A 27,217-nucleotide genomic window follows, 5' to 3' on the forward strand; every position below is an offset into this window, starting at 1 on the left:
ATAACAAATAAAGCGTGACTATTGTGTTTTTAGTTTTCTTTTTAATCGTTGGTAATTAACTAAAACAACTCCTAAGCAGGAAATATTTTTTCTGTCTATCGTTTTAAGAATTTCATTAAATTTATCTGAATGAGTCAGCTTTCTCAAGTAAAGAAACAAATAGAGTTCAGCCTTAATATATTTGTGCATTTGTATATTCAAAATGTCATTTGAGCATATAGTCATGAAACATTTCCCTTAAAGTGATCCATGATTAATCATCAGATTCTTTCCTTTAGCTATAGATTGCAAATTTATTTAGTTTACTTGAATGTTTTCCTGAAATTTAGCTTCTTTTTTAGATTGGACAGATTTTAACTATATAAAGGATTATCAGAAGAAATTTCCAGTAAAGTCACAAGACTGTTTGTACGGATGGTTATACTGGTGATTTCTTCAAAAAATGCTTTTTAAATACAACTCATTGCATCTATAGTTAGTTTGGTATGAAAAAACAAATCATTCAACTATACTAAAACTCAGAGCTAAGTCAGTATGTCATTTGAGAAATAACGCAAGTGAAATCTCATTCACTTCTTCATAATCAAAGGCTACTGCTCGTTTACCAGGTTGAAGCAAAGTATTTAACTCTCTGGGGATAATCCCAGTAAAATTGTTCATACCCTGTGCCTTAAGAAATCATTTTCTTTAAATATATGATAGAATTTCAATTATATCTATGGCTTTCATCTGTGTGGGTACTCAACCTACTTATTGAGAAAAAACAAACAGAAACAATTAACGAATGAACCTCCCTAGCACATATTAAGAAAACTGAAATAATATGGATAACTAGCAAATACAATTGTACTGTAGCACCATCAAAACTGACTGTTCATTGAAATACTACAGGTTCACAGCATATTTATATATATAGCAATATATTTTGAGATAAATAGTTTCAAAATATCTTAGATTTAGATTACTAATTGAATTTTTTCGACATATCTGTGTTACTAGAAAATATTGTATAAATAGTCCATTATCGTTATTTTTATTAAGTATAAGGATAGTTTTAAAAAATCATTATTCATTCCATCTTTGAATCCTAGAATCTAACTGGAATTCCGCTGAAAATAAAAGATCATCCAGAAATATTTGACTAACGTTAAAGTTAGTGTTTATGGAAATCTAACTAATGAAAGGACATCATATTAGTATCGAACCACCTGAAATTCAATGCTGAGAAACGATATGATACACCTTTTAGAATTAAATAAACGACATATTATTCAGTTTCAAAAATGTGAAGTATTTCTCTAGTGAAGAAAACCATGACATTTTGTTTATTTTTTAATTCAAGGCAGTAACAATATGTTCCTACTACACACTTTATTTACAACAAGTCATAGTTGAGATCACTCTTCATCCCTATCTCTTTCTACGCTACTTGTAAGTAGCGTAGTGCACAAAAGAAACAAGAATCTGTAACGTATTTTTGAAATTCAACCTAAGAAATATAAAGGAAAGCCGTCTAATAAAACAAAACAAAATTTTATAAATTCTCGTTTATTCACAATTGATGCGTTCATGATGATTTCTTTACTTTAAAACTGTTTTCTGTACAAATCATAAATATTATATAAGCAACCACTTACAAGAGGGCAATTAAAAGGGCGTACATGGCAAAATATAACTCGGTGCTTCATTGAACTAAAAAAAATGTTTCATGTATTAATACAAGGAGATTGCTGAATTTTTTCCAATCCGAATACTTGTATGATTATTTATGCTTTTATTCAAAGTGTATGGGATATAGACTCTAATCAACATCACAATTCGTTGTGAAAATTAAATGCAATTTCTTCAATTTGTCAGTGATTGAACACTGAGTTTCCATTTTATAGTATGGTATATCTGGATGTTAATGTTTTCGATTGAATTACTTTTGTTGTATATTTTGGTATTCCCAATTTATTACCGGTTATGAACAACCCATAGGCAGTACTAATCAGTGTAGAAATTAATCGTTTACGGTGAACATTAGATATAAAGAAAGACTTGTCAGCAGCTTGCTGAAATTTAGCAAAAGTTACTCATATTACTTGTATTATATATTTGTTTGATGCAGGAAATTATGTTAACTGTGTACCAGGTAATACATTAGAACGCAGCCCAATACTATTTCTAAATGCACTAGGACTCCGGAGTTAATAAAATCATAATTAAAGATATGTATTTTGGAAATGTATCATCTCTTCAAGTTAATGTATCTATTTGTTGTATGTATGCATTTGTGATTATATATATATTTCTATTTCAATTTATATATTTTTTGAAATTAAGGATGACTGTTTTGTTTATTTATATCTCAGTCTAATAGATTTGCGCAATCTGCTCGATCCATGGCGGTGAATATAGTTTTTAATTCATTCACACTTGGTTCATTACGATTACAAGCTTCCCACATATTTAAAAGAACTGTTGTTGGACTTGGCTGTGATTTCAAATAAAATATATACCTAAAAAAATATTTTTTAAAACAAGAATCTGTAGTAAAGTTTGAATTTCAATGTTAAAAATATTTATTGATCAAGAAATTTCACATGAACGTTGCATTATTGAGATGAGTTTTAATCAAAGTTCACCTTAAATACTAAGTGAATTGAAAGAGAATTACACAAAGAATTCCACTTCAACTATTCATTCACTAAGTCCTGGGTCTTAAGTATTATTTAAAGGATCTGGAATTAACTCCCAGTGAGAAGTTTTGTACTTTGCTGAGAAGAGTAGGGGCATATTCTACAGAACTCAGTGTAGCTAATTATTTATACTCTGTCCTTTAATGTGGATGGTATAAAATTCATATCACTGAAAAATGTTTATTAAAAATTTGATTCAATGTATTTTTAAGCTTACTCCTGGTTTCTAAACATTACTTGGAGACAATAATCCACTACGTTTTCGAATTATGCCTCATAACTTAAGTCCGTATTTAATGGAAATTTTATGCTACAATTAAAATGAAGAACAACAATCTAAATAGGTTCAATTATAGTTTTTTTCACAGCGTTTCGGAAATAGCACCCCTTAGCAACACGCATGGTAAAAACCATGAAGCGTTTTCGAGATATCCTACAGAGAATCTATTTATACATGTTTTTAATGTGTATGTGTTAAATAATTGGCTTACAGTATATTTATATTTCCCGAATCGTAAGCTTTCATTTACCTCGATAACTGTAAAGGATAGAAAGAATATGCATGGATCAGTGAGCGTATGCTTATCCTATAGCTATACGGCAACCATCAGAATTATTGTTGTGAAACACACTCGTCATTACTGAGCATAGGAAGAACCAGGATTCATAAGAATATAGGCATGCAAATAATTTATTTCATACAGGTTCACGTCAATAACTTTAAGACACTCTGGTTGCATTATGATTTCCCTTACTATCAGCTTTTCACAACCACTGATGTGTTTGGAGCCGAGTTCGAACCCTTGATCTGCTGATTGAAAGTTGACTACCTTAGACACTAAGCAGACATTGAGTCTCACGACTGATTATTTGTCAGTCATTTACTGCTGTCATGTTTTTTTGACTATCGTTGTTTATGAGTTCACCTAGTTTATCAGTGCCCGTCTATAAAATTAAAGTCCCATCTCAATATATTACGAGGATAATATGAACTTTATTTTGGTAAACAGAATCAGATATTACTGTGTTGGGACATAAACATAATGATATCGTTGTAGTGTGCTCTTTAGGGGGGTTGGAAGACCAAATTGTAAACTAACCTCTCCATTCCCATATGTTTTGCTAGTTTTTGCCATTCACCTTCTTTAGTATCCAACAGTTTACACAGTCTTTGAGTAGTCACTACAGGAAGTCTAATTTCAGGAAAAAGGTAAGAGAAAAAAGAAATACATTGAAACCAAATAATAATTCGGATGTTTTAAGCAAAATAAACAGTAACACATATGCCTAAAATGTATTTGGTCATAAACACTTATAAATGTGTTTATTGCTCAGAGAACATTCCATTTACAGTGGTCACGCAAATATCCATTGCTGGATACGTAAAAAATAATTTCTGTACATATACTTAAACGTGTAGATACACTAGGGATAAATCATATGGTTACCTAGTACCCATAAGTATAAGAAATAGGAATGGATACTACTTAAAATACATTAAATATATGCTTCTTTTATCTCTCCTTCTCTCCTTTGCTTTCATCCTATCAATCTGTATGTCATTTGACTCCACATGATGTAATATAATATAACGGTGCGTATGTGGTTTTCTCTTTTTTAGTTTATTTTATTTATCAAATATTATCATCAGAAATACTTTAAAATATATATATAACCTCCTGCTGAGCAGACAAAACAAGTAATCTAAATGTCCATACTTTTGTAGTTATGTTCATGCTTTCATTTCATGGTGTAAACGTTGCTTTTTATAATAGTGTGTACAAATGTCTCAGACAATGAATCTTGATGGAACAGTTTAAAAGTGTTTTTATTGATTTTAACTAATTTAAATTACTGTATAATCAGTTCTTAATAGCGCACAATTCTGTTGTGCTCGTGAATTAAATTAGACTAACGGTAAGCGGTTTGTTATTTAATTACTCCATTTACCAAGTGATCTACTTTGAGAAAAATATAAAGTGGTCTGATGGCATATACATATTGTATAATATATCGAAAGCTTTATAAAGTTCCATCAAAGGTTATCTCATATTGTCTAAAGAAGAGTGAATAAACAAAAGTAAATCAGACGTTACCGATTATGATTGATTAATCGTGATTTGAATATAACATCGTTTTAAAAAAATTCCTCAGTCTCACCCAATAAATTCAAAAAATTTAACTCATGACTTTAAGAAAGAGACTGACACCTCATATTTGCGTAGCTTTTCAAAATATCAAACTGAATCTTTCTGTCCAAGACCCATATTATCGATAGATTAGCTACTCCTTCATATACTGATTTGTCAATCGGCAGGACAATTAGAAAGTATTAACAGAATATTAAGAGATGAATTTTAGTACATTTGAAAGCTGAATTACTTTTATATCTCATTAGCATTTACGATAATATGACTAAAGATAAAGTTGCAACTTCTAACGTTCCACTCTATGTTCCACTGAATGTTGAAGTATAAGTTAACTACCAAATGTACTGGTAGACTTACAGTTGAGCCGTAGGGTTTTCAGGTAGTAAACATGTCAGTGGTAGTTTGATTATTTATGATTACTGCTTTCAAATATATCTGCCATGTACATCTATGTTTGCAATGGAGTTTATAAACTATTTCAAATTTATAGACGTTAATATGAGGCACGTAGAGGATATTCTAATCAAAAATACTATCTACTACTACCGGTAACTAAGTTTCAAGCGCAGTTATATCATAGTGCTACTCAACACAGTAAAGAAGTCATGTTTATACTGGTAGATAAACACAATCTACTTGATGAAGATTAAGCTTCGTCAGTAATTGTGAAACTCATTGTAATATTTTATTTCAATATTGTTGGAGAAAATGTACAACACGCTGCTGAGACATAGTTGGCTTCTTAATATGAATGAGTTATTTTCCAAAAAAGCAATAGACAGAAGAATAAAAACTGCATTGAAACAAAACTTACACACAACTAGATGTGTCTCAATTTACAATGCTATATCCTCACTAATCCGACGTACTTTAGATACTTTCTCTGCTTATGTCCACTGGAACCATGTTTACCAATTCGCATGAACTTTTGAAAACAAGTATACAGGAAAGATTGGTGGAATAACATTTATTTGGTTTTAGGTGCATGTTACGAGAAACCAAGAGTCTAATGGAGACTGGAGATCATTTAGGTAAAGTTCAATATTTCATTAAGATAAACAAATAAAGATCATTGATCTTAAACCCCTTTATGGTGGCTCACATACTCAAACGCTTTGAACCTGATATTTACAAACGGAAAGATAGCATGGTTAACATTTCACTACTCTGTCAGTCTAATATGTTTTTATCCTTAATTACCAAATTTTATAATTGACTTATTTCCACTGTATAGGGTAGTGTGATTTCTTTGTTGACTACTAACACATTTACCATACTGTTTTCTGATTTCTTTCACAGGACTACACAATTCATTTAAACAGATGAGACAACATGAAAACATTCATGGGATATTAACCTAATAACCACTGATCATAAACGGTTGTTATTTAGATATATTATAGTCGAAGACAGTGTTGTTTATCTGCTTTTTTCTGTATTGTTCGACTTTATCAACGAAATAGTATTTGAAAGTAAATAAAAAAGTTTTTTAAAAACACCTGATCATCACATCACCGGCTTCGTAGTTAGAAAAGGATATTCAAAATACTTAAGACGAGTATATTTTTACACAGGTAGGCTAACAGAAAATAAGTGGATCATTATCATACTGACTGCTTTTATCTACAGTTTTAATAATTTATGCATTATTTTTGAGTTGACGTTGCTTGTCTTAGAAATTTTATGCTTTATAATTCAGTTTAAAAATGAAGATATTGTTGTGCAACGTATATATATATATATATATATATATATATATATATATATATATATGATTTGTTTATTCTACGATTTTAATATGACAACTAGTTCACCTTATGTTTTGATGGTTCGTCACTGTTGCTTTCTTTTGATTCAAACAAAGTCAGTAGCGCTTTGTTCAAGCAGTTGCAGTTAAAATAGTTGTTTTTCCTGTTTATTGGATTTGAGTGAAAAGTTATGTTTTTAATGATTTCACGGTAAATTTCGATTAGGTTTAAAATTTGCTCGGTTACGGAATTTCCATTTATTCGCTTTTATTGTCGTAATAGGTGCCAAATACAGATGGTAAATAGACCCGATGCTTAAAATAGTTATATTTTTACTGCAGAGAATTGTAAATCTCATCAAGCTATTCCATAAACAATCATCATCCAAACATTACCCTTTCTGGCTCTCCAAATGAATTACATAAATCAGTCAAAATCTCAACCTTGGAGCATCTAGTCAATTCCGACGACTCTACTTCACAAGAAACCTCCCTCAAAATCAGTCAACATTTTAATTTAGGTGTAATAAATGTGATATATAACAATAATATCAAAACGTTGATTCCATACATCGCATGTTGTTTCTTATGTTAAGATGGATTCTCATGCGTATTCATCCTCTTTGACATACTATATTACCAAAAATTGAATTTTGAATATCAAGTCAAATATGATATTTTGTTAAGTGAGTAACTAAAAAGATACATAAACAAATAAGCCTCACGTGAACACAGTTACAGATATTTCTGGCATTCTTCAAGTGTAAATTAGAAATGAAATTGAAGTAATAAATAGAGCGGTATGGACATTTTCGGACATCTCAGTTTTCGTTTATTATTACATAGTAGATTAATTTATTCAGTCTTTAAATTTACAGTTTAGTTGTTTGTTTGTTTTACACTCATTCACACTAAATATTCAGTGTATACTAAGAGAATTTCAGAGATATTAGTAAACAAGTAATATAATTTCGTAACCGATTTATTTAAATGTAATTTAATTACTAAAACTATTGCTGCCATACTAATCAATATAAAAAACTTTGGAAAAAATTCATTCGTTATTATGAACTAATCCCTAGAGTAATCATTATTTGTAGGTTTGATAAAACTCAATCAACTAACTGGACTACCATACACTTTATATTCAGTCTATTACATCACTATTTGCTTCTAATGACTTTCAGGTAAATCAAATTGCTCAGCTGGAAATAGTTTCTAAAGTGGTATCCATTTTCTTCGTAACACTTTGATTCAGTCACTTCTTTCATTCTAAACAAAATTGTATTTGATATAAAAGTCGGTATTTCAACACAATATTAAACTTTTACAATATTCGGTAGTCAATTGAAATGTTTGTTTTAAACTAGGTATGTTTTTTGTATTGTGCACTTATACATTTTGGGGAGAATGACCGTTAAACTTTTGGAGTGCCGAAAAAAAACAAGTGTTCTGATATTTTCATTTAAAAAAGGGTAAATTCTATTGTTCATGCTAATCAATTCCTTGGTATATTATTCTTCCCCTATTACGAATTTCAAGTACAATTTATTTAGTTGTGCTCATCGAGTTCTATCTAACTCAAATTGGTCATCTCTGTGAGTTTCTAGTTAGAGTATTTCCGATTATAATTCCACTGCCAAGCTAAACGAATACTATTCGGATAATCGGATGAAGATATGTAAGAAAATGTGTAAAAATAGCTTTTATCTAGTTTCTTATAAAGGAAATATTCTCAAACATTGAAATCAACTAGAATAAACATGAATTTACATAAAATAATACTCAAAGTAAAATGCGAAACTATGTTATGACGTAAATTTTGATGAACAAGATATTTTCAAAATTGATAACAATGAGTTTAAATAAAGCAAGCTACTTTCATTTAACTTACCGATACGAACTAGGGGAACAGCGAATATCTGAACTACGGTCTTCGGAACTGAAGAATCTTGTTCTTGAATGTTCGGTTTTCAGCTGGGAAAAATTTGAATGGTTTAAAGTTATTCTTTGTTCAAGAAAGTTAGTAGTAAAATCTGTAAGGATCTATTCAGGTCAAATGTTCGGTAGTGTACAGTCAACAGACAATTTGTATGTTCTTCTCAAATATTATAATATTTATTCTGGGTATGTTTTCTGTCTTAACTTGGCATCATAATGCTTCCAACGTAAAAACATTTACGTAGATTTAGTTAAAACATCTGAACGATACATCACTCATTCCCGGTTGAAAAATCCCCAAAACGTGTATGTCTTTAAACTTGTCGCACAAAAAATCATATTGGGTATAAGTCTGCTTTGGAATGAAACAAAATCTAATTAAATAAATGCAACAACCACAGTTCATTAATACGCAAATAGAATTGGATCTGGCAAAATTAATATTTAGTAGTGTCCATATGATGAGGCCCTTAGGGAAAGAAATACTTATTTGATAATGTTTAGTGTTTAGCAGTAACTTTATGTGAGGGTCTTTATATTCCCAAGGTGGTTATCTTGACAAAGATAAAACGACAAATACAAAAAATATTTCGAATTATTTATTTTACCAAGCAAATAAGAGTGTAGAACATTTCAAACAAGCAATTAGCTCACAGAACTCTTCAACGAAAAAGAGAGTATTCTCTTAACATTAAGACCACAATTCTTCATTTTGTCATTATATTCATTATTATGTATAAAGGTAACAATGCTATTTGATTTTTCCGTCTGAAATGAAGATATCTTTTATTGATTTACTTTACATTTAAAGTAAACTGATTTTTTGCAGCTGAATTTTACCATATAAAGTCCTATAGTACCACAAATCCCTGTAGTTTGTGAACAGTATCATATGCATACTTATATTGAACAAATTTAAAACATAAAGTTTTCTGAAAATCAGAAAAATTATCACATTTACCTCAAATCTTTGGTTTGAAATTTTTAAAATTTGCTCTTGTAATTGGGAATTCTCTTGATAAACTTTAATTTTGCACGACACATTTAGCTGTCGTGAATCCAAATGTTCAAGTGAAAATGCACAATGCAGCGTAGACATTTGTGTACCATTCCAGATATGTCGGAATGGTATTTCCTGTATGCAGAAAGTTTAGGAAACAATAATTAAATGCTTATTAGTTGAAATAATTTATATGGGTGATTGTTTAGAAAACTAACCAAATAGAGATGTCAATAATAAAATGATATAGTAGTGTTTTAAGATGATAGATTTTTGTGAATTTTCTTATCCTGTAGATAGTTTTATTCGGAAACTGACATCATCTAGAGTATCAACGCAGACCATGCAGCATCAGATATCTACTGAACTCCACAATAGAATTCCTCAGCAGCTATACGTTGACTGAGCTTGAAAACTGAACCATTGAATTCCAAATGATTCACATAAATCTATGATAAAAATGACCTATACATATCAAAATATATCCCATTGTTACCATGCCTAGGTAACTCATTAACGTAACTATACATCATAAACTATAAGTCTAGCCCTTAAAGCTATTCAAGATCTTTTTTCTCTTTTTGTCTGATGTGTCTTAGCTGTTTCCGTAGACAGCAAGTTCAACAATACAACTAAAAGTTTAATTCCAAGTTTTACCTGGTTGTAGACTAAAGAATGATTAATCTGATAGGAATATGACTGAAAAATATTCTGCATTGTTTCCTTTGTACTATGCAAACTTGTGTTAATTTAATTTGGCCATTTATTTACTCTGAAGATGTGGCTTACATGAAGTCACGAAACGTCAGAAATATAATTTTTCTAATCATTGGGATATAACAAAAATATATTTACAATAAGCAATGTTGGTTAATGGTGTACTTATTGTCTTAAATGTGATTAATCCTATCAAAAAGTCTAAAGTTACTCGTCATCTATTTATCCTTATATAAATCCGAATTATACTTGTTTCTGAATCACTATTTACAGGTCAAATAATGCCAGTACCTATTCAATGAATGCTTCAAAAGTCAATCAGGAGCTTCATATTATCAATGTAGTATTCATATATATATATATATATATATATATATATATATATATATATAATGGTATGAATATGCAGATCTATACCTTGATGACAGTGTAGTGGTAGTGAGAAAAGTACTATTAAAAAGCAATTAGCAACATCACAGGTGTAAAGAAAATGTGTACAAATTAAATATTGATACTAATATGACCAATCCAATAAATCAATATGACAAACACAACGGATATGTACGGATAGTGTACACATAGGCACAAAATAACTAAAAGTCGAAATTCAAAGCACACTAAAGGCTGAAGCCCACCAAAATGTAGACACATGCTACAAACAAGTCTCCCATTTTCATTTAGTTTCATTTAACGAAAAGAGATTTTCAAAAAAAGTCATCAGAAATATGGTTTTGTGTACAAACCTGTGATTTAGTTTGTAATCGGCTTCTCCATCCAGGAGAAATATCTTCAATGTAAAAACACAACCCTCCACCATTGTCTTTGAATAATAATGACTTTGGATCATCTAACAGTCTTCCTTCTAATCGTTTCTCGACGTATAAAACATGTTCCAATGCATCTTTAGTATCTGTTAGCACATAAACTCTTATATTATAGTCAATTGTTGGTGTTAGTGGTCCGGAAAATGCAGCTAATTTCAAAATTTTTGTTGCAGGCTGAATGTCAGATAATAATCCACTATCCTGTGTACTATCTGTCATAGTGTTATTGTTATTCGTAAAGTTTGTGATATTTATATTTTGCAAGCCATTCGTATTTATGCCATTGGGAAAATTTTGGAATTCTGTATGATTTAAATTTTTATGGTTTGATATTAAGCGATTACCGCCCAGAAGTTTCTGTGTTTCACCAACTAGACAATAACGCCGTGCAACATCAGTCATCAGATGTGCCATATTTGAATCAAGGTGACAAATGAATTTAGTGACATTTGATTCATAACCAATTATTCCCACTTCCTATAAGAAGAGAGAATTAAAAAGCACAAATTTATTACCTATTTATCTCGAAGAAATCGTACACATCATTAGCTACTGGATAACTTGTTCAACACTATCCTTAGATAAGGGACGAAATATGAATGCTACACGGCGTCGCAGGACTTACCAATATGTTTCTAACAGTATTAAACCCAACCGCTTAGCTGAATTATTGAGTATTTTTATATATATATATATATATATATATATATATATATATCAAAATAAGCATGTATATTTATAAACTTATTCTGAAATCCATACCGTATTTTCGTTACTTGTCATCAATATATACTGAATCTAGTTCTATGACAGAATAATAGGTAGTGAAATATATAATAACTGAGAAATAATGTGAAGGGAGGCGTAATTGGCCATTCGAGTAATATATTTCCTGCAGAAATGGTAGAGAAAAAACGGTGGGTTATTATATGTTGTGAGCGCTCAATGAGTTTCAAGTTGCTTATGTTTCGGGGAATTTAAAACTATGACTAACATTCAAATTTGTTATTATATTTCGTTGTTTAGTCACCGAAAATTCTACTGTCAAGAACAGATCAAATTTCTCTATATTTCTGAATACATTTATATGTATATACATACTATACTACTTAAATGAATTAATGATTAAAATGTCAGTTGCTTATTCTTGTCAAAGTAGTTTTGTTATCATTTATATGATGTAGATAGACAGTTGAAAAGAAATATGTGGAGGTAGAAAGCTAAAAAAGAACACGGTATATTCAAGTTTTCTTCTTGCAAGGGTGGTGAAATAATCTCATTATAGAGTGAATATAAAAAAGAAAGAGAATGGAGTTGGAAGTTGGAAGTAAATATTAATTTTACTACTATTTTTCTTCTCATTACAAAAACAGCAATAACGATGACTATTGTATTATCAAGTCAAAAGAATGTACAAGTTATTTGTAGGGTAATGTTTTTTTTTAAAAAGAGAGAAGATATTTCCATCTCTTTGTTTTTAAATGTTATATATACATACGTATCTAGTTTCGTTTTATTATTCGTAATAATTACAAGAAAAAGAAATATTATTTGCTTTGATAAGTAAAATTTACATTTTGTATTCCTTGCACTGGTAAAAATACTTAAAACATTCTAGAACACTTTCAATTTATCATATGTAAAAGTTATTAATTTGGATTTTTATATAGAAGTCGAATAGAATATTGTCAGGTTATGTAAATTCAACATAAGCTGTTTAATAAAAATGATTTGACTTGTACTCTACCAATCTGAATAAAAGATAATTGATGTTTATGCCAACATATCTTGACTATATCAATCTAAACTCCTGTACGATTATAATTATGTGATTATCATCAGTATAGGATTGTGGAGATTATTAAGTTGTTGATTGAGATCATGAACCAATTGGTGTTAGAGCACCATTAAAAACATTGAGGCCCAGGATGGCCGTTTCGTTCTAATGTGGGGCTCCTCAGCAGTGCTCGTCCAGGATCCGTATCCATGATTCCGCAAGAAACTGAGCTTACGAGCTTCAATTTTTCAATGAGTCTTGTTTCAAGGTAAGATGGAAAAACCATCCAATGATTCGGGTTTCCGATGATTCTGTAGCTAAATATTGTTCTTGATCCTGCTGGCTTCTCAAATCTACGGAATTTTCAAAGAGCCACTTAACTTTATCTGATTTTGTCTGTTTGCTGATCTATTTTAGTCTTTGCATTTAAATGGATTCCGTTTCTCTGTCGAAATAGGGGAAGTATGCTTTCACACCCATTAAGTCATGTTATTTCTATGAGTATATAGATAATGTATAAAACTAACTTTTAAGAAATTGATAACTCATGAGTTTAGAAAGTTGACTATTAAAATAACTGGAAAAAAGTGTGAAATATCGCTTACCTGCCATATAAAATTATCAAAATTTGTATGTAATGCACTGTAGTTGGATTTATATCCGTTTATATTTGATGTATTCAGATTGTTAGGTGAACGATTCAAATTCGGTCCTAATGCCAAGACTCGTATTAACCAATTACTTTGATTTAATTCAGCGCAATGAGGAAACGATAAGAGTACAGGTTTTAACAGATTTAAGCCCACTGGTCCGAATTGAATAACGGGACTTAGTAACGTTTGATGATCTGTACAAAAAATTTTAAGAAGCATAGGTTCAATTTTAACCACAAAAGTTGAATAGTTTAAGCCGAATTTTTGTTTCATATCCTTGACAAAAATTAGATTTCATAAATTTACTGGATTTTGTGATAAATTCATTCAAAACGTAAAATATAATTAAAGAGTAAACATTGATCGACTTCATCTTCTAATTGTTATGATGACTACATTAAGGAAAACTTATTTTCAGCAGTTCCAATCAAACATCAACTACCAGAAAATGCAAACCCTCACAAAAATGATGCTGATATTTAATATCATATTAAATAAACCAGGATGAATTCCCACAGTCATTATGAACATTCTGTAATTACAACTGAAAGACAGTGTGTTGACTTCAAAACGGTTGTTTAATAGTTTGTTAATGAGATAAAATGTGTCATGCACAAGATTGCATTTCATTTAAAATGCGACAGTAGTTATGATTACCGTAGAGGTGATAATCTTTATCACGCTTTGTAAGTACAATGTAAACTGGTACCTAAATATCCTGGAAAATTTAAAATTCTATGACATAATATAGTGCAAAGTGTGTATAATTTCGAGTAATTTAATAAAGTGGTTCTAACAAAGGGATTCAGACAACTGAAGAGTTATAACAAATTTCCGATGTAAACTCGTTGACTTCGAATATTAATCTACTTTAACTTGGTAAACTCAGAACATATATTTTAGCTACTGCAATAGTGACTCAGTTTAAACAGACCTAGTTTTAACATTTTAACCGAAAACTAGACAAAGTGCAATTCAATCACTAACAGATATTGAGAATAGAATTGATTCTTAAGCACTATGTTTTATTTCTGTGTTTATTTTTTCATTGCTACAGCTTTACTCACTATCTCCTATGGTATTATTACGGAAGTCGAATAAATTCTTCTTCCAGTTTCTCACCACAATAATTTAAAACGTTCTTCAAGATTAAAGAAATAATCTTCTTCATTGAAAAATGAGTTAATGTAATACCAGTTACAGTTGAGTAATAGGGGTTGAACATTATATGGTTCACTGAACTAATTTAGCTTCCAACTCGTTTTATTATTTATTTAATTAAATGAAAAATAAATGAATTTTTGTTTATTTTACATCGTTTCTTTCAGTTTACTTTAATTACTACTAATACTAGTACTTGTTGAGGCTATCGAAATGAGGATTCGCCTAAGTTAATCAACTTTATCAGACATAAAAAAGTAATGTCTACAATCTATGAAATTAAATTACGGACACATGTTTACACAACTAATTCACAAAAACATATTTATTTATATGTACATAAATACATGAATTCTCTATCGTACACCAATACAAACTCGTCTGTACACGTATTGAAGTTACATATAAGTATACTGACCGCATATTGAATATGATACTGATTATAACAAACGTAACAACATGGGCTTTGTCATATTTTATTTATTTACCATCTGCTTTATATATTTCTGGAGACTTGAAAGACAAATAGATGTGTGCCTAGGAGGATTACTTTTAGTTTGAGATATCTATATAGAAGAAATAGGCTTTAGGTCATTTCACAGCATGTAGTTGAGTTTATTTTTTAATATTAAAATTCGCTTATTTCAATTAACTGTTCCATTGGGGGCTTTATCACTGTTTTATAGGTGGGTTGAAATTGCGGTTGGAAAAGAATAAAAGAATAAAGGTTCAATAGTCGTTATGACTATTAACTAATGAAAGTTATTATCCTCACTATTACTTCACTTGATTTATTTAGTTTAATGAGATTGGGAATTATTGATTAAATAAAAATGATGTAAAGTGAAGAATAAAACATTTCCTTGGAAATAATCTTCCTAATCGACTTGCAGTTCTAGTAACTATTAAAAAATGTAGCTTTTAATAAGAATACCTGCAAACTACATAATAACTATTTTTAATAAATATGAAACAGGTTTCAAATTATTGGACTAGAATATATGAATTATTTTCAAAGCTAATTCTTGGTAAGTAAAAACAACCAGTCGAAGAATGATCTAGACCCCATGAATATCAGTTCGATATCTTATAAAAGGAGCATTTGACTACATGATAAATCAGCTTTGAAACACTAAATTTATCTGAAAAGTATGTAAAGCTTTAGTATTGGGACCAGGACCTAGTTGTTTAAACTAAGTAGAACTATTTAAATCACAATAAAGAACAAGCATTAGTCAATTAACCATATTTTCATATTTAAATTTTTTTAAATACCATAATTATCCCTTAAAACTTATTAATACTACAATCCTAAATATCAGTTTTTGACTATTGATCGTATGACAATACAAGTACAAATATCACATAAGTTCATCAGGATACAATGACTGAAGAGACTGTTGACGCTGATAGTCAAAATGTTTCTTTGGATGTCTATTTTACTGCCAGCTGAAACTAGATGAATGTATTCGAATTAAATAGGCCTTCGGTGAAGAGAAAGCAGTCTGATAATTAAATCCATAGTATTTTAGTGGCCGGGTGATACCATTATATCGAATATTTCAGATTTAAAGCTTACTATTAGTTAGACCATAGTCGTTTCAGCTCAACAAATAAGAATTTTATAATCCTAGTAAGTGCTACTTTCGTTTATAAGCAATTAGTAAAGAGGATAATATTACGGTACTACAAAATAAAGATCAAAATTTTTAAGCACTTATCAAATACAACAGAATATAGGAGTAGGTCTACCTATTTTTAAGCACAGTAAGCATAGTTGGTTTTCTCCCACCTATTTATTACTTGTTTTTATGATAGTTGAGTGATTTAGATGTCCTTTCTAATTATAACATAATCTAGATATGTTTTTCTTTTTTGGAAAAAGATTGATGGCTGAAATATTTTTGTAACCAGTTTAATAGTTTATATGTTATAGATATAAAATAGCAGAACTTATGCATGCAAAAATACATGGATAGGTGTCAACTTAATTTGAATGATAATATAGTAATGTAATCTAAAGCAAATATATTACAAATCATATCAAATGATTTTCTACACGTATCTGCCAACTAGTCTGTGGTATTCAATTCTGTCTTCTGAAATACTATGTCAGTATTATCTTGTTAATTTTATCATAAGTTTGAATATAGTGGTGATACAAAACATTTTGGATCTCAGCCATGAAACCTTTAGCCTCAACAAACGGTGTAAATTGTTTAGCGGAGTTGCTGCTTGTTCTGAACTGTAGAAATGATACTTTAAATAATAATTACCTGTACAAAACTTAACTATAAGTAAATTCTTTCTCGGATGTTAAAAAAGGATCATTTTTTATTCTCCTTGTTATTTAAATATGCTCCAATGACCACTCACAAAATGTGTTAATTACGACAGTTTTCTAAATAATATCAATGAATGACCATTTTATTTTTGTAGACAAACATTTCAACTAAAAACGATATGCATACACTTAATAGCAGCTACAATTTTTCGTTTGTGACAATTACCTATCAAGTTATGGTCAGCTAGTTCAGTGGCCTTATATTAAACTATAGTTGATATGAACGCATATAATTTGATGTAAATCGGATCCCCCATTGTTTATGACATCAATAGAGGAACTTAGACTTCAGTTTTTAGAATTTTAGATGAGATATTTATATATTTCATCTTAAATAACTCATATATTAATCTAAGCTTCATCACCATCGAATGTTATTTGCCATTCGTAATGTCCATCTATATTATAATCGTCTCAGCAAATACAATACCTGAATACTGCAATTCTACAATGAAAAGAGTGTTTTCGCTATTTCTAATTCTGATTGTTACAGTTATCAAAAACTTCAGAAATGAGTTAACAGACTAAATGTTTCAAACAATCATTTTGATACAATACGTGGTTTGAATTTATTCATCCTATAATTACGTTTAGTAATCGTTTTAACGAAATTTGTCAAGTGAAAACAATTTTACTGATAAATGTATCAGATTCATCATATTCAAAGAATTTATAAGCTTCTTTGATTGTTGTCAGTGTCAGTACTTTAACCACTTACCATGATCTACATAAGGAATATATATCAAACTCAAGTTTTCAGTTATTCAAACGGGGTAATCAAATATACATATACCTTTAAAATGATCACAAAATATTAAGGCTTCTAATCTATTTGCCCTATAAAAACATCGTAACGAAATTTTTTAATAGTCATAACAAAGCTTACCATTCGAAACATAAATTGGTTTTTTTTAAATACACTGTTATTAATTCTTCAAACATAGAAATGAAATTTCTTCTTCAAGTTTAGTCGTGAAAAATCAGAATCACTTATTCGTTCTTATTATTATGTCTGGAAAAATATGTGAGAATCTATCATTTTTCATTGCATTCGAACACATTCATTTTAGAATATGTATACAACTCGTCTGTACGCGTTTTCCTTGATGGAATTAACCCGTTCAGCCTGTTACAGTTATTATTTATGCACTAAGTGAAACACTGGAAAATAATAAGCACATCTATAAGCACACAAACATATGTATCCATATGGATACATTCGTTTCACGTAGTACGTTATATATTGTGATACTGATGTACGTGTTATGAAAATTTTCGACCTATATCTATATCGATCTTAAATTTTTGTTAAGTTATAAATGAAGTAAATTAAGACAAAGTATTTTGTTTCATTACATTCAAGGTGAACAGCGCCACTCATTACACTGTTGAAGAACATCAAATGGTTTTACTCACTCTTATAAAGGCTGATGGTAAATAGTCAACCTATTTAAAAAACTAGATATTTATAGAGCTGCATACTTACCAGTATAAACTAATGAAACTGAACTGACGTGCAAATTGCTTGAGATGATCTCGGTTGATAAATTAAGATCGGACAGCAATTTTAAATCGTCCTAATACAATTGTTTTTCAACCCGACTTATCATCCCTGTGCTTGCAACCATTTGACTTATTAGGTTTACTCTAAATTTCTATGATTTTTAACTACCTAAATATTCTTTATAATCAGTTAATATGTTGACCAGAGAACCTAAGTTGGTAAACAAGGGATCAAAATGTAATTAGTCATGCATTTTTTCCTGACTAAAGGGTACACGTAAGTCAACTATTACAGTCCGATAAGTTACTTAATTGAGATAACATTGAATCAAACTTATCAAACATAGTATATCAACTGGTTTCTTATAGTTTAATTTATTTATGTTTTCTATAATCGATCATATTGTTTTGGAAGATATCCTTTTCTGGTATAAAACTAGTTAGTCGGAGAATAGGGTTTGTAATACAAGAACCAATTCTTTTCATTGAAAATAGATAAATTAATAATTTGTTGTCAATTAGCCATATTTTATGCATAATAACCTATTCATCATTTAGTTGACTATTGAATTATTCCGTAATCAAAACACTCACTAGATGACTATTTAACAATGTATTAGATACTGACTACAAAATAGGTAAGAGTCAAAAGAACTTTGTAACTTCTTAAAAATCAAATATTTAGTTTTCAATAGATCAATGAGAAGTAGGAGTTGATCTGAAAAACGTAATTTATTCACGCCATACATTTCGAACAATCTGGTCACACATATACTTGTCAGGGCATTTTATATGAAGATTAGTAAAGGTCTAGCTACTGAAAATTGCAAAAAAATTAAGCTTATCTGCTATAGCTGTACATTTAAATGATGTTCTTATTATTTCTGTGAGAATCCCCACATTTCAGACAAAGATGATCCGTTCCATTCAAATAAAAAGAGTACAATTTATCACAATAATTTTGGTATCGAATAAAGTTTTTAAAACAAATAAGTTTTGCAAAATACACTGATTATCCAAAAATATCTACGTGAAACATGGTATTATTTATTTTATTATTACTTAAAATGAGAAAGACTTTTAGCCTATAAAAGTCGAACAGAATTATATCCCAAGATCATCAACCATTATAACCCTAATTAAATTTGATATGATGAAACTATATTAGCGATTGTATTTATGAAATTAATAGTTACCTGGAAAATACTTAGCTTTATAATCCGTATAATTCAAAAAGAAATTTTTCATAAAACTCATATTAGATAAACCAGCTGCTTTCTATAAATCATAGGTTGCACAGTCATAATGACAATAATTACGAACTGCATTTTGACTGAGTATTCTTCCACAATTTTTCAATTTATAATTTAGACTAAGTATGCTTTTAAAAGCAACCTACTATATAGACCCTTTCAATATAAGTTTTAGTTACTGTAATCTTTGTTTACATGTTTGTCATTGTACACTTGTTGAAATTAAATTTAGAAATTAGTTGTCTTGGGGAGTATATCAGATGATAATATCTGTAAAAGCCAACAGCAACATGGATTGACTATTCAGTAGTTACTAGTCTCACTCTACATTCCTAATTATTTATAAATTTCAATGAACTACCTACACAACACTTTATTGCGATAGAAAACACATTTCGCTCCTTCGTTGCATTACATTTGTGATGTATTAAATTATATTCATACGTATAAATCACAGACTTTCTCGTGACTAAAACAGATACCACCAGACGTCAAAAAATCATAACATGGAACTAAAATATAGATTGTTTTACAGTTTCCTCAGTCTTAATATATTATATTATATGGACTGCATAAGGCTGACACAAATTTCTATGAAATATTTTCTTGCTTCAAACTTGTTGCAAAATATACACTTGTCGTGGATTGACCACAGTAAACGGTTATGTCTTCCTCTATTTTTCACCGCAATAACTTTCTTATTAAACGATGTACAAATTGGCAACAATATGCTACGAAGTAGTTAAGCTAACAGTCACTGCCTACAGTGATTAATAGCAGATGTTAGATGATAGTTGCACATAAAATAAAGTTTATCCTGTCCCCTGAGTTGATTTTGTATAAACTGTCGGGATAAAACTATAGATACGTGTTTCTGAATAAAAAAAATAACTGAATTCTTTGAATATTGAGCTAATCTCCAACCTGTGACTAAAAACAATTGGGTTTATTTGAATAAGTCTTAACATTAACAAATACATTAACTGTGTCGATTTGCGGATGAACTAAAATTACGAATGACTAAACAGAAGACCTGAATCTAGCATACAGCCCATAATGTCTAATTAAAAATGTAACTCATGCATAAAATATTACACTGCAAAGTTACTGAATCATAAACAGTTCGATTTTTAGTTTCAATAACATTATCCTCATGATTTTGGAAACCATTAGACCATAGTGACTAGACAGATTTCTTGAAATTTATTTGCACCATCAGTCTCTTTAAATTTTTTAAGAGAGTAATATTGAGCAAACTGTTAAGCTAACGTAAATTTCATACTGCTTGAACAGAATATATTGTAAAAACTGAGTCTTGTCAAGTAATATCAGAGCAGTTTGAGATTTATTTGTTGTCAGTAAATGACAAAATGTTTTGGTAGCTCGGCTTCAATTTTCATAGATGGAGAAAACGTTTTCGTTACAAGTACGAAGATTTTTAATTTTTTGAGGTAACGAATCCTTCTTCCTGAAAACTAGTAGACAATAACCTTAGTTATTTCATGTTAGTCCTCAAGTTTTCATTTTGCCATATTCTAAACAAAACAACTGCTCACAATCAGTCAGCAGAGTTCTCAGTCTTTTCTTAACAGAAACCGGATGTTTATTATGCTTTAAGATACAGATTTACTCAACCTTGTAAAAACATATTTTTCCTAAACGGAGAAAGGTGAAGTTCCATTTCTTGCCCGGTTACTATGGCACTAATAATTATTACACCGAGGTCTAATGGAGAAGATTAACATTTACGTTGTTGTGACTAAACACTTAGTAATATTCAGGTTATTCCTTTAGGCTAAATTATAACTTCGACTAATATGTTAGCACAGATATTAATCACTTTATCAACATATAATTAGTCAAGCACGAACTTTACTCAATGATAAGATAAAGTAGATTTTTCATTGAATATCTAAGTGAATAATATAATTATGAAATTTATATACATTGAGCTAATAGCCATTAGAAAAATGTATTACACGTCTGCTTTCTAAAACTCAGTGGGGATTCAAAATACCTACAGGCTAAATTATTTCAACATATACTTTGCAAATAATATCAGATATTTTAGTGTAACGAGTTTGAGGTAACTGGGAAAGCTAAGACTAATGAAAATATAAATAAAAAAATACATAAACTGAGATGTCTTCCTGATTACAGTTAAACTGCACCATGAAGCACCAACTTTTTAATCTCCTTACCTTCTTTTCAACAAAAAGTAACATTTTAATATTAAAACTATATGTTTATTATAATCTCAGCCGGCTTTTAGGTCAATTTCTTTGGTGTCCAATCTCGATTTTATTGGATTTAAATTTTATGCAGATCTATTAAACTTACTAAGTTCATTATTGGGTTACTTTTATGTTCCTTGCTAGTTTTTTTAATAATTTTACCCTTACACTTTAGTAATCAGTCGAATATAGAAATGAAAAATTTTCAAATGATTGTTGATGATTGACCAGGATTATAATCGTCCAAAATATTTAGGTAACTGTGTCTGACATTGTGTGTGTCTGCTATTTTTTTTACTCTCAAACAACAGGTGTTTACTTTAGCGCCGAAAAGTTATTCATGGTAATTTAAAGTAACTTTTGGTACTGAAGATATTGTCAAGAACTTTTTACTGGATTAAAGCATTGATAAATATTGATTTATGATCATGTAGATGTATAACAGCTACCTGCCGAAATCATCTGTTGTTTTCAATGTAGACAGTAAATTTCTATGCCTGAACCAGGGGTATTCTTAGACAAAAATAATTTGGATTTAATGAAACGAATTCAGAATAAAGGGATGAACTATAATAATCAATGAACAATGTTTGAACCACTGAAAGAATTAATGACACCCTATATTTCATATGAAGTCTTTACTTCGAAAAGATACACTGACTCGAATATTTTTTATTTAGGAAAATAATGAAAGTGAATATCTTACCACCTAATGTAGGACGATGTTTATCTTCTCTACATACTGCCAGATAAACTTCAACGAGTGAATTCGATTGTAGTGCACCTTGTGGTATGGTCAAGAAAATACCTGTTCCCAATCGATGTATATATATATGAATAAAAACACGAACCAGAACAATAACACACCCGTTCATATTCAGTAGACAAATTGTGCAGAGGTTTGATTCACGGAAAATGTAGAGAAAGAAAAACAGAGAAACTGGTTAGATATATAAAACTTTATGTAAGCTTAAGAATAAATATAATGTTATATTGGACTGGCCAAATTTTACTAAAGTTTTTTCACTTTTTATTTAAGAAAAATTGTCTTTTTTACTACATTTAAATGGAACGAACAAAGCAAGAGAGGTAACTACCTGGGACTGAAATATATTGGTTAGATATTTCCGTTCAGAATTTCGAAATACTTCATGAAATTGAATCACAAGTCATATGCTTAACTGGAGTTAGTTTTCAGACACGTCTAACTCATCTAACCTATTATACTTCTGTTGTTAATAATCGAGAGATAACCAAAGATGTTCTATATCAACGGAATTTTAGTGTTTGATTACCTGACCTAGACTTCAGTTATAAGGAAAATTAAGATTTATTAAGAATCTCCAGTTTCCCTTTCACATAATCTAGAAAGTGAATTAGAAGTTTTACAAACGATTCATGTACATCACATATTTATTTTTTTAGCAAAGTTTTAGGAGAAAACTTCACTGATTTAAATTGGATTTTCATATGTATGTTGACCTTCATTCATGTATTAATAAATCAAAAACTTTAAAACTTTTGTCCAAGAAACGATGAAATATTAAGCAGTTAGTTGTTCCAGAAAAAGATTTTCCCACTAGATCTGGTTGTCTGTATATCTTAAATGTTATATAATTTAGTAATTCATTTGCATTTTGCGTGACTTAAAAATCAAAACGTTATTTACCAAGCATTGGATGCTGAAACAATGTGGTTATTTGAAACATATTATAACTTGATTTTATAAAACTGTAACAGTGTAAGGAAATAACACCAGTAAGCAAAATCTACAATATAATAGGACATACCTGATCGTGGCAAAGCTAGTTGGTCATCATCGCATGATATAGTTTTACGAATAGTCGTATCCAATTCTAGAGGATCATTAAATTCACATAAAATTGATCGATCAGATGAAACTGCGTCTAAAGATAATTCATGGTATAGCCCAGATTCTGGTTCACATTTCTCGTTGCACTCATCAATTTCCACGTTTAAAAAATTTATGTTATAGTTATTAGGACTTTTATTTGTTAGACATCTATTTAAAGGCAATCCTACTGATCCATTACTGCTTCCTCCATTACAAGATCCAATTGCAGTAACAGTTGTACCTGTGTTTGCTGTAGAAGGATCAGAAGAACTCTCGATTGGACCACCTAAATTGCTAACAGCTAAAGGTGTTGAGAAGTGTGGTCCACAACCTATTCTGGATAGCCCAACTTCCGATTCAACATATGTAGGTCTGTAAAAAGGGGAATAACATTGAGAGACAGTTGTGATAATTGTGCACGATTTTTTAGCTGCAATGGTGTATCAAAATGCAACAAAAACGAATTGTGTTCTTTCTAAACATTCTTTATGAATTTTATAAATGTTATGGGTATAAGTTTCTGGATCCAACTAAAGAACTATGTGGTGTTACTTTTGTTAATTTTATTTTCACTTCCATTTTCTAAATAGTGTCTGTCAACTAGTAGGAAACCTGAATGCAGTTTAGCATTACAGTTACAAATTACATAATTTCAACACACTTACTAAACATATTTTCAATTATTCGCAAAATCTTAAAACTCAATCTTTGCACTAATGTTATAATATAGCTGAATCGAGAAGGTTCGACTAAGTTACAGACACTTATCGATTCCACAAAGTTTGATTACAAAGTGATAACTTTCATAATTCAAAATTTTCCATCAAACTCTTTTTAATTACTTTCAAACGAAAAACAATTTACCTCAGTAAAGTAAACTGAAAATCACCAATAACTATGAAGTCTGTTTAATTTCTGTGTTCTACATCAATGTACATACTGTTAACTATTACAGAATAGTCAACAGATTTATCTCATTTCATCTTATTTCCTAAAGTAAATTTTGTTCAATATTAGTAACCCTTTTTGTGTGTTGAAAATTTTCTTTGCTCATTGCTCTCAATCTCTAAAATAAGTGTTTCTTCTGATAATTAAAGAAAAGACTGATGACAACAAAATCTAATAGAAAAATACACGCCCTAAATTAGAAAGAAAAAAAATCCTTTTTTATAACAAAATAAAAGAGAACAAGTTCAAAGGTCATATGAGTTAAAATAGTCATTACACTAGTTTCTGGGATGACATAAATCCAAGGAAAACAGATGAAATTAATGGATTCGCTATTTTCTTTTGAAATTTCAAAAGTTTTATTGAAATAAAATTCATTAAAATTTAAGAAAGTATTTTGAGATGATGTAGACAATTTATAACTCAGATGAGTAATTTTGATATAGTTACATTCTCTGAGCTGAGTGATTTAATTGTAAGACTTTCATTTTCCCTATGGATGCTATCATCAGCACAAACTTTAGAGAGAAATGAGATATCCGAATTTCCCCATATATGACTGACAGCTTGTTTTGTCAGGTCTGATTTTGAATGAACAATGTTGTTCTTGATGTTGTTATCTCTTATCATGTCAGTGTTTGTTTATTTATTTCGAATGTTATCCTTTTCAACCTTGTTTTACTTTGTAGTTGTCTATGATTTTATCTAAATAAGCAGTTGATAAGTTGGATCAACTTCAATGTATGTTGGTTGTTTATAGATTTATCTGCCAAGCTTCTAAAAATTTTCTTTGTATTTGCTTTAAAATAATGTCAACAGAATATCAGACATGTGATCGCTCTTTTCATCTTCGTTTGCATTAATACTAAATAGCAATCCGTCACTGTGATGTATGTCCCCATACGTAAATATCCATAGGCATTATCGACTTATACTTGGCTGGAAACCTTGAATAAAGTGTATAAAAGGAAATCTTTTCTCTTTAAATTTCGTGCATCCATAAGGAAAATGAAAGCCTTACAATTAAACCACTCAGTTCACCAGAAGAAACTATTTATTTAGATTACGACAAGATGAAGAAATTAACTAACTTCTAGTTCATTTATAAATATAAATGAATACTTAACTTGGAAAAAGTTTCTAAATGGAAATATTTGGACGACTACAAATTTCAATAAAATATTGAAAAAATTGGAGACTAATTAAATGAGATGATTATTAAACTGGTTATGAGATATGAGCCATGTGGAGGTGTCCTGATTGAATTTGAGGCAGGTAAGCACATTTACATTCGATTCTGCACGTAACTCTTATTAGATTTTTGACAAAACACTAACCAAGGTCCGTTCATAGAGTCTTTAACTAAAAACCCGAGAATGAAGTATATTTCAATTTGGTTATTTATTCTCTGAAGAAGTGACCTACACTAAGTCACGAAACGTCAGAAAATCCAATTTTCTACTCATTGGGATATTACAAATATATTATTTTTATTTATGAAGTATATTTTGTTTAATCACTAAAAGTTTGAAATACCTTCAGTTCAAGTAAAACAAAATAATCGATGGGGAGATATTAGCTCAACTTGTGTTTGATGTAACATTAATGTTACCTATTAACACCACAAAAATACAGTATATTTTCAAGATTTAGACCAACTTAGTAACTTTAGATTTTTGGATACTATTTCTGTACTAATACTGATACGAGACCAAATTGAGAGATATATTTTAATAACATCCAGATCACTAGTTTGTGCATCATATTTACGAAAATGATATAGCTTATAAGTAAATTAGTAGAAATCAGCAATTATTAAGATCTAAAATACCACCTTCATTTTCACTTACTTATGATCGCGTGTGACTGCCTACAGCTGAAAATTTGTATAATTATTTGGACTTGCTTTTTATAAACAATGTTAAAAGCGATTAAAAAAATAAAAATATATGGAGAGAATCACACTATTCCTAGTAGAAAACAGACATCCAGTATTGGGAAACATGACTTGTCCATTACTCTCATTAATAAATAGAATCCAATGTTTCAAACTTGCGAGGCCAGATACTGTCAAGTTGATTATAAATTATGGATAAAACCATAAGTACATACTTTTATTTAATTAGAAAATAACCGGTATTTAAATAAGCTAAGATGTCACTTCATATTCGCTTCACTTATACATAATAAATTTGATAAGGATAATTAATTTTTTCTTACTCGTTTGACTGGAACTCATTTGAACCACGGTTTTTAGGCTGAGATATTATATAAATCATGTGGCTAGCAAGACCTTTCAACATATAACTCATGAACGCTATTACACAGATCAGTTATTATCATTCCTTACATTTTATTGATCATGAGATTGGGCATATTCTTTTACATTGCAATAGACCTCATTAAAATAAATGGCTTTATACTACATT

The 27,217-nt window shown here is 29.8% G+C and overlaps 1 protein-coding gene across 2 annotated transcripts in view; it reads right to left on the minus strand.

Moving 5' to 3' along the window:
• Positions 1–1,541: 1,541 nt before the first annotated feature.
• UNC5D_1 (Netrin receptor unc5d) overlaps positions 1,542–27,217 on the minus strand; it is a gene marked incomplete at its 3' end in the record, with an annotated part of 104,579 nt that continues 78,903 nt past the window's right edge. Inside the window, exons 9-16 of one of the 2 annotated variants that reach the window (XM_051211426.1) lie at positions 23,776–24,212; positions 22,692–22,793; positions 13,443–13,684; positions 10,980–11,537; positions 9,481–9,654; positions 8,473–8,871; positions 3,782–3,874; positions 1,542–2,501 (exon numbers count right to left, since the gene is read on the minus strand). In XM_051211426.1, the coding sequence (XP_051071484.1) occupies positions 8,767–8,871; positions 9,481–9,654; positions 10,980–11,537; positions 13,443–13,684; positions 22,692–22,793; positions 23,776–24,212 (1,618 nt within the window). The remainder of the gene's footprint in view (positions 2,502–3,781; positions 3,875–8,472; positions 8,872–9,480; positions 9,655–10,979; positions 11,538–13,442; positions 13,685–22,691; positions 22,794–23,775; positions 24,213–27,217) is intronic. The other variant, XM_012942636.3, reaches the window with a different exon arrangement.

Source organism: Schistosoma haematobium, chromosome ZW (assembly GCF_000699445.3).
Source record: "Schistosoma haematobium chromosome ZW, whole genome shotgun sequence".
NCBI classification, from domain to species: Eukaryota; Metazoa; Platyhelminthes; class Trematoda; order Strigeidida; family Schistosomatidae; genus Schistosoma; species Schistosoma haematobium.